This window comes from Tyto alba, unplaced genomic scaffold (genome assembly GCF_018691265.1).
Source record: "Tyto alba isolate M040663 unplaced genomic scaffold, T.alba_DEE_v4.0 Super-Scaffold_14, whole genome shotgun sequence".
NCBI classification, from domain to species: domain Eukaryota; kingdom Metazoa; phylum Chordata; class Aves; order Strigiformes; family Tytonidae; genus Tyto; species Tyto alba.
In genome coordinates, this window is record NW_024881276.1 from 59,156,225 (window position 1) to 59,165,881 (window position 9,657).

The 9,657-nt window shown below is 39.6% G+C and overlaps 1 protein-coding gene across 1 annotated transcript; it reads right to left on the reverse strand.

Moving 5' to 3' along the window:
* Window positions 1-529: 529 nt before the first annotated feature.
* On the reverse strand, window positions 530-9,615 carry FAM162A (family with sequence similarity 162 member A). The gene is made up of 5 exons (XM_042788862.1): window positions 9,440-9,615; window positions 8,269-8,394; window positions 5,870-5,978; window positions 2,548-2,656; window positions 530-781 (listed from the first exon to the last, which is right to left on the reverse strand). Exons 1-5 carry the CDS (start codon window positions 9,453-9,455, stop codon window positions 686-688), a joined length of 456 nt encoding a protein of 151 aa, XP_042644796.1. The 5' UTR covers window positions 9,456-9,615; the 3' UTR covers window positions 530-685.
* Window positions 9,616-9,657: the final 42 nt, after the last annotated feature.

Here is a 9,657-nt window from a genome sequence, read left to right on the forward strand (position 1 = left end):
TTCACTTAAACGCAGCCAGAATATATTTGACCTAGAACAGGTAAGCATATTTTTCTAGTCATTTTGATGATGTTATGCAGGTCATACGCTTATTCTTGACTCGGGGGCTCCCCAAATAATTGTTTTGTCTTGTACAAAGAGGAAGGTGTGGAATATTTGAAGCGGCCAGTAACAATATAGAATACATATACCACCATTCTTCCTGAAATAGCCGGTGACAGTGGATGACTGCCCAGTGAAGGCATTGTGTTTGTGCAAGTATGGATGTACAAGTGGAAGCCAAAGAGGCTGCCCTTTTCTGTCCCAGTTATCTTCTTGTAAGTGGTAAGTAAGAGCGTAAGATTTCATAAAGGAGAATGGTACCAAGAATGCAGGTGCAGCTCTTGCAGTCTTTTAAAAGATGCTTAGTCTAACGCATAGCACATGTGGGAAACAGCTATTTTGACTATCCAGTTGGTTCACTTGTCCTGTTCCACTAACCCTGAAGAAGAGAGTTTGGAGGAAAGGGGAGGTTGTTAAGAAACGAAAATACGTATTTCTGGTTTTATTCATTACAGGATAATGTATTCATTCTTGAGCACGTGAGTACAAAACTAACATACAGGAAAGATGTAACTATATCCTCCTTCCAGTGCTGAAAAGGACTCAGCTTTTCTTCCCCAGTCTGGTCTCTTCATTTCCTCCTCTAGGGTTTAGCAGACGTACTCTGAGTAGCTTCGTCCCTCCACTGAGCCTTCTTCTCCAAGTTCATGCTTATAAGAGATTCGTGCCTTTTTACAGCCTACAACATAATGACAAAGCAAGAACAGAAAGTATTACCTAAAGAACCACGGAGATGAATCTTGAATCAGCGGTTTACAAAATACCTGGCCTCTCCTTACCAAGGCACAGTTCTGTCAGCTCTAATGCCAAGAAGACAGAGGGTTAACATAAAACATCCAGAGACTATTTTGGCTTAAACTCATTGCTTCTCTGGGAATAAATGAAACCCTTTCGTTAAGGCACTAGAAGATATATTCTCTGCTTCTGGTCAGTATTTAATAGTAATCTCTGGTCTTCAGAAGTCAGAGATCCTGGAAACGAATCAAAAGTTAAACATAATAGATTCCAGCTGCTGTGAAAACAAGGGTCCCAAAGCAGCTGTCATACTCTCTTCCCAGTGTTTGCATTTATACTACTCCAGAGTAAGAGGAAGATGTTCTGGGAATTGTTAGGATTTGATCTCTTCTGCTAAGGCTAGTGAAAAACCTTTCCACTGTTTTGTGTGAGTGCTGTGTCCTTCTCATTTTGATAGGTGAATGCTGACAGAAATGTCACTTGACACTTCACTTGTTCACAGTGCCGGGGTTGAGACTCTCTTACTAGTTTTAAGGTTTCTCTAGAACACTTAGTGGTCTACAGAAACAAGATCTGAACATTGTCATCAGAAGAACTGCTTCAGAGAAAGGCAGCGTACAAATAAGTTTCTGCCCATGTAGATGCTTTAAGCTCAGGGTTTCCTGCTTCCTGTCATGCTGAAAAGAATGGAGTGGACTGTGTTTCTGTTACCACCCTGCTTTTTATCCAAAGTGCCTTGACAATAAGACACACAGATTACATTCACGTTCTTTGACTTTAATGCTGCTGAGAGGCTTTGGCTTGGCTTCAGCACACAAAAAGTGCTCCTTGCTTCTTTACAGAAATGCCTCAAAGTTAATAGTTCACTAACTATGTTAAAGAACACATAAAATTAAAGCATGACTAAGCTTTGCTGCACTTGGAATCTTAAACTTTACACTTCCTCACTTCATACGATGCAAATGAAATCATAGACCAAATTCTGTCATGTGCTGAACTACTTTGGTATCTTGCCAAATGCTGTGCAAGTGAAGGATGTTCAGCATCTATAGGATGTGGGAGCTTTTCTATGAAATAGGTTTTTTTGATTCAACAAACAATAATTTGAGAAAACTTGTTCCATCTGCACTAAATAAAGACTACTTTCTAATGTGGTTACAGGGCACGGAATTATTACTGACCATCTCCTCACTGTTTAAAAATACTTTTGAGAATTCTCAAGTCTGTTTGTGGAGAAGCATACTTGTTTGCTATTTCCATTACATTGATTCTGTGAGTGTTGCAGCATGTAGAGCGTCACTGTGTGGACCCCATTGGCCCAAGAAGCATTTACCTGCCTACCAGATCTTCACAACAGAAGGTGCTCTTTCCTTTTGCATTCTGGCAGCCCATCAGCAAAATTAAGGGGTTAAAACAAAATAAGCTAAAATTAAGTATTGCACTGAGAAAAAAAAAGATACTTTTTTCCTTTGAAAGAGAGCATATGCAGTCTAACAGTGACATCACCCTTTCTGACTTGGGAATTGATCAATGAGAGTTACTTCTGGGAGGATTTAATTTTAATTTCTGCTCAGTGACAAAATGAAAAAAAAAAACAAAAAAAAACCAGCTTCCAAACCTAAAACACAACAGTACTAACAATCCATAGGAGGAACCGAGAAGTTTATGTGAAGATTGATTTACACTCACCAGCCAAAAATCAGTGCTCACCTGCTTCCCTCTAATCACCATGACTACGCATCCCAGTATTGTCAAGGCAATCATTACATAGCTGAACTTCACACGCAGTGTGGTCTTCGCTGCTCTGATCGTGTCAATCCTCAAAAAAAATAGTAATAATAAATTCATTATCAGAGACCCAAATAAATGATTTGGCTGATTGATTGTTTAACTTTTCCTAGCATGCTATCTATGTAGTTTTGTATAATGCTAGCAGTACTTGGCTCTTTTCACAAAAGGATTCTACAAGAATGGGAAAGGTTAATCCCCAGCTACCCTGGGAGACACTTGGTCACAGAGGTGTTACTCTCAAAGTTGGAAAAAAACCCAGGATTTTTAACTTTGGTTAATTAGTTGTTGAGAGACAGTATTGTGTTTCCAGACCACCTCACTGCAATGCAAAGAAGGAAGGCTGCAAATTTCAGTATCTATATTCACTGTGGAGAGGACAGGAGAAAGAGAGGGATGGTTTTACTAATATGATGGGTTTTTTTAATGTCAGCTTCCAATATCTGCTGAGTCAGGGAACACTCCATCTGTATTAGAACTGTGGTGTATTCAACATTGTAAAACACGTTTTCTCCCTCAGTAGGCGAGGCGTGGCAAAACCCATTTGTGAGTAGGAATAAAATACATAGTGTTTAACAGTTGGAGTTTCTTGGGCAGAGGGAAGCATTATCACACCTTAGCAATTCTTTCTGCCTGAACTTCAAAATAGTTTATGATACGGTCTATTTTCCATCAAGAAGAGTTCCTCTACTACGGGATTTGATAAATGCTATAGATTACCCACTGGCTGCTGAATATAATACTCCTCAAAAATTCTGAAAAGGACTTGGTAAAAGACCAGTGGTTACCACTTCCCTCCTGCTAGAGTAAATAGTCTTAAGGTAATCTGTTTTCCTAAGAAACTAAGGAGGCATGGAGGATTTTAAGTTTTCCAACATCAGCTTTGGACAGAGGACTCATTTAAATGCTTTCTGTTTGTTTGGTTTGTGGTGTTTTTTTTTTTTTTTTTTTTTTTTTTGCTGCTGCTGTTTTGTTTTTTTTTATTTCAGGGGGCTCCCCTAGCCACACCAGTATCTGTATTAATCCTTTGGGAAACCTGTTGCCTAGTCTACTGTTACCTTTTAAAAACCAGAAGCCTTCCACAGCAAGAGTATCAGTTATTAAAGCCTTCCAGCTGTACATGTGGTGAGTTAAAACAAAAATCCAAATCATTTAAGTTGGGTTAAATGTAAGATCATTCTACCCAAAGGACATCTCAGTTACAGCAAATTTAAAGTTTGTGTTAGAGATAACAATGCAAGAAGGGCCAATGAAACATAATGCTTTTAGATGTGCTTTTCACAATAACCAAAGACTTATACCCTATATATTTAACTTTCCTTGCAGAATTTAGAGCAGTTGACTCACTTCTCAAGGACGTCAAATATTGTCACTGATTAAACTTGGCACACTATAAAATTACAGATGACCAGACAAGCATCAACGCCATGCGATATAAAAATAAATGTATCAGGTTAGGTAATTATACCCCAAAACTAACATGAATAGTGGATTTAATGGAATTGGTAAATTATCAATGTACACAAACATAAGTGAATATGGAGTCTTTTACTATATTTTTACCCTTATACTTGGAGGACAAGAGATACCGAAGGATCCACAACAGTTTAACATGGTAAATCGCATAGGACCTGAAACCTAAAGAGAGTATTGTTCTTGTTTTTGAAGAGGAGCGCAAGTGATTTGATCACTGTTTCAGAATTCTGATCTGAGTACAAGACTTCTGAGCAGAGGGAATACTTCCATCTACCGTTAAACTAGTAGTTTAGCTTCCATGTCACCTGTTTTTGCTAACAGTCTGCAATGAACAACTTGGGTGCAGGCCGCAATTAGGCTGAAATGCACAGAAGTAGGATTTAAAAACCTTATTAGTTAGTATTTGAAGTACCCTAGATGTGTTAGAATATACAAGAGGAAAAGGTAGTTATCTGAACACGATTTGCATTTTAAACCAGTTCAGTGGCTCAGATTAACATTTGTTTAATAAATGAGTTATTTCTGATCACCACATCTTGCAAGTTTACTGAGTTATATCACAAACCCTTACAACCCACTCTTAATTGAGCTCAGAACTGGAAAACAAGCTTTTGTGCTTTTATAGTTCTCAATTGTCTTCTCGGCTTACGCTGAAAAATTTTCTTAAGTAAAAAAAAAATTCCATATGCACTTGCAAAAATGGTCAGCTTTTACCAGAAATTGGTTTGTCCTTTCAATAAACCATTCAAATTACGTCAATCACTCTGCTGTTTTCATGAGAACACTCATAACAAGTGTTTGGTATGCAAAACTGTATGAATTGACAGTAAGTTTTAATAATGTATGCCTTTATGTATTTCAAATGTATTTTTAAGAAAAATTATTCAGTACAAAATTGAAGAATTCATTTTTAACAATATTTATCCATTGAGATACATTTAGAAAAAAACTTACTACACATGGGTGAATTTTCAATTCCTATACAGTGCATCCAAATAAATAGAGTAACTTTAGAGGACAGCTACATCATTTGTTTACCCAAGTAGTACAATATTTACTGTATCTTTTAATTTAAATAAATACATATATTTAAAAGCATTACAAGCATGTTTAAAAATATAACTATGCTGCTACCAGGAATGGTTTTTAAACTAATAATTGACTGTTGTTGTTAAATTTTATCTTCATTTTAGATAGACAAACTAGAACATCCAGTTTTATTTTCTACTTTTCACGCAGGGCAAAGCAGTGACATTTGAACTCCACCAGCAACAGGGAGATTTTGACTATATATATTTTTTGTTAGGGAGCCTTTCCATTGTTCGTTTAAATTCCAAGAGTAAGGAAAGTTGGCCCATGGCCTCAAGACATTCATTAATAGATATTTTAAATGAGTTTCAGTTATTTTATAGCTGTATCATTAAAGCTTCACACAATGGGAGACCAACATATAAAGAAAAACACTCTAAAAAGCTCACACTAATATTTGCAAAAAGCTTTTCTGATGGGAAAGAAGAATAAAAATAACTCATTTATGATGTTTTTCTAATGAAACAACTGATAAATGCTAGTCATCCCTTCAGAAAAAAAACCCAAAGGGATATATTATCTGAGCAATGTAGATTTACTCAGGTCATCTCATCTACAGGATGATACACCAAACACAGCAGTGTAAGATCTTTCAGCTGTGAAAACCCATTCCATTTAAGAAAAGTTATTCTGGAGTTGCATTCAATGTCTCTTTTACAGCTTCAAAACTGGCACTTACGAGACAGTCTCTGGTATATCCTCTGTTTTTTTGAAATGGCCTGCCCACAACAAAAATCTTTTCTCCCAGTCTGTAGGCTTGTGTCCAGGCACCCTCAAAGGAGACCGACCTAAAAAGACCCCAACAAAATGCACAAACAAACAAAAAAACCCCACCAAAAACAACAGTTAGAGAAGCTGAATTGCCACATCTGTAATGCAATCAGTTAGGGTGAACAATGCAGAATTTTAAGTATGATTGCTAGAGCTGGGTTAGCGAACAAAAAGTATATCACAGTCACATTAACAAACCTGTAAATATGGATTAAACTGAGGTCATGTAAAGAAAGCCAAAGCTTCTCCAAGATCTCTATATTTGTAGCTTTATAAATTTGCAGAACCTGCTCCAGCATCTAAGCTTCCTAAGATGCTGTGATACGGTTTTCCTACTACATTTAAATTAGTTTAAGAAAAGATAATAAATCAAAAGGAAGTGCAACAAAAAAGCTAATATGCTGCACCACTACATCACAGAATGTTAACTTTTCCAGTCAGTGTAAGATTTTATCTTCTCTGGAGGTATAAACAAAGAGATGACCATAGGCAAAGACTAGGCCCTCAATTTTTAGTTCAGTCTTTGAAACTCCATATACAAAATATTGAGAATATAATAGGGGAAGGTTTCCATACATAATATACCATTAAAATCTAGCAAACAAAGTGCAAAGAGAGACAGTTTCTTTTCTTCTTCTTTTTTTTTTTTTTTTTTTAACAGGAGGTATCCTGTATGGCTGTGTACTGCCTTGTAGATTCATGAATTATCTAGGAAGTAGGGTGGATACACAGTTTGCTGACAACACTAAGTTATTCAAAAACAAAGAAAAGGGCTAAATGGGTAGAGCCACAGGGCTTCAGAATCCTGAATTGGTGAGATGGCCAGTGAAACCCCATGTATATAAACAGGAAGCAATTCCAGCTCACGTACAAATGACAGACTCTAACCTAACCGTTACTGCTGAGGAGTAAGTCCTCAGGGTTTCATACAGTTTTTGGCAAAACGTTCAGTAATAGTCAGAAAGTGAAACAGCATTCCTAGCAATGATTAGGAACACAGACCAACACAAAAGCATTATTATGCCATTGTATAAAACTGTGACTCCAGCACTTTGGAAAGCGTGTGAAATACTAATCCCTGGTCTCAGGAACAACTGAAATAGAACAGGCACAGAGAAAGTTGGTAAGGACGACCACAGGTATGGGATGGCTACCATGTAAGAAACTATCGTAGACTGAGACCCTCTGGCCTGGAAAAGCAGTAATTGCAGCTCCCCTCAGGACAACAGAGGGCACCAGATTCATAAGTGACATTGAGAGTTTGGGTTGTAAAGGTCCTGTTTTGGAACAGGTGCTGAATAAAGGAACGTCAGACTGAAAAAGCATGCATCAGGTTCAGAAACAAACACAAGACTCTTATTTGTTTTCTCACAGCATGGTTCAGCTGAGGAATTCCTTCTCGGAGAATGTGGACGCTAAAATACACCCAGCTTCAAGAAACTGGGCAAATTTATGAAAGAAAAGTCCAGTGAGGACCATCAGGCACAAAGATGCCACTTCTGGGACAGCAGTCTAGGGGAGAAATACTGTGTTTGCCCTCTTTGTACATTATTCCTTAGATCCTTGCATTTCTATTAATCTTCACAGAAATGTAAGGGACCTCCTCTGTGGGCCACGACTGGAGGCACCACACTGCTAAGGAGCCCTTTGGACTTACCCAGTACAGCTGCATTATATTTTTAACACAGAAGTACGCAGAGCACTTCACAGCTGTGTGCTCCTTTTATCTAGCATCAGAAGGCCAGGAAGCAAACTTGTTATACAGGAAGCCTGAGGAGAGTATCCTAAGGGTCCCACCCGTGGTGATACTGTGTTTCTTGGCCTGAGCTTTACCTGACCAACTCCACCCTCAAACACGAACAAAGCCAAGGATTCAGGCTGAATCTCTCCTGCCAGGCATATTCAATTCTGTGAGCATCATGGAGCTGGCTGTACTACGAAAAACTGCAAATGTATTTTAGCTCGCATGCCGTTCCTAAACTTTGACAGTTTACTTTGAGGTGGAACGGTCAGTTCTGGAGCACAGCTGAAGAGCCTCAATGTAGGTCTGCACGTCAGATAAGATATTAGTGACCTACTACAAAGTGAAAGCTCTGTTATTGTCACAAGAAGAGATACTGACCCCTGGCTTTGTTAAAAACCCAAGATTTTATTGCTAAATCTAATGCTCAGGTCTTCAGTATAAAGATGAGAATTCCCTCTCATAAAATCAGGGATATTAGTGTATACGTCAGCCAGATTCCTGTTCTGGATATCTACGTATTTTGTAGTATGAAACGCAGCATGATCTGTATCAAAACCTCTTACTTCTTGGCTGAAGTTGACTTTCTTCCTGGGGTTTAATGCAAAGCCTTCTACATATCTTCGGATCCACTCCTTTAGTCATCCTCAGAATCGAGGGAATATTTCTTCCCAGCAGTTTAACAGCCCCATCTGGAAGAGAAAGCAGAAGATGCAAAGGGGCCAAATCTAACTCAGAATAGTAGAAAGTGAGAACGCTAGCTTTTAAATGGAAGTGTTTGGGTTTTTTTGAACACAAGAGGAAAAAAAAAGAAAGAAAAACAACAGGTGTAAATCTAATATTATGCAAGAAACACCAGATTTAGTTGTAACGGAGTCTACCAAAGAAATTAAAGCTTATCTGTAAATTATGACTTGACCTTGCTTATTAACCTTATTTAGAAAAATGGGAATGCAAGATTACAAGCAATTTCTAAAATACAATGCACATCACAATTTCAAAGAACTTAGGTATTCATATGTTTCAGGTATACTTTGCACAGTGCTAGTTCAAGAAGAGCAAATCAGCATTACTACCAATCTTATCACATCCCAAAAGCAAGTCACAGACTTGACAGAGTCAAGAAAAAAGCCAAAAAAGCAGAATCTTGCCACAGTGTGATACCTACTTTGTAGTGCATTAGAAAAAAACAGGGCACCTTATATATGAAAAAATATTCTCAAGAATGAGCTTGTAATTCATTAATTAATATAATGAAAAAAATCTGAGGGAAAAAAAAATTAATTTTGAAAGGTAAAAGGGCACCTTTAAAAATACTGAGTTTTCTTTTTCTTCTTTATGCTGGCTGAAAATGTCTCTCCTATGAGAAACAGTTGCTTTTTCTTTACTAGGCATGATACAGCGCAGCTCTGAAAAAAATAAATTTACATTTATAGGCGACACCTCCCCCCCGAAACCCAACACTTTTCAATGTCTTCAGAGAAGACAAGAAAGGCATAAATCCATTCCTTTTCCTTTTTTTTTTTTTTTTTAGTTTTTTTCCTCCCCTGCAGTCAGCGTGGAGGCCGCCAGGCTCCAGGCGTTAATGCCCCTCAGACGGGGACGCTAACGCTCCGCTTGGCCCCGGCGCTGGGCCGGGGCCGCCCGCGGGCTCCCGGGGCCCGCGGCCACCTCGGGGCTGGCACCGCGGCGGAGGGGGCGGCCCCGGCCCCCCCGAGCTTCCCGGCGCCCACTCACCGGCGCGGCCCGCCATGGCGCGGCCCGGCTGCTGCCCGGCGCCACCTCAATGTCACGGCGGGGCCGGCGCCGCGCCCCGCCCCGGCCCCGGCGATTGGAGGGGGCCGGCGGGGCGCCGGGACCGCCGCGCTGCCGCCCTGGGACGGCCTTGTGGTGGTCGGGGGGGGGGGGGGGTGTCGCCGCGGGCCTCCCGGCAGCCGCAGGCGGCGAAGGCGCCG

Excerpts from the sequence above, each read along its gene's own strand:
- FAM162A (XM_042788862.1), bottom strand. Across the intron at positions 2,657-5,869 it reads GATATACCAGAGACTGTCTC|GATTGACACGATCAGAGCAG; the intron begins GTAAGTGCCAGT and ends ATTTTTTTTGAG. Across the intron at positions 782-2,547 it reads TGGTGATTAGAGGGAAGCAG|GCTGTAAAAAGGCACGAATC; the intron begins GTGAGCACTGAT and ends ATTATGTTGTAG.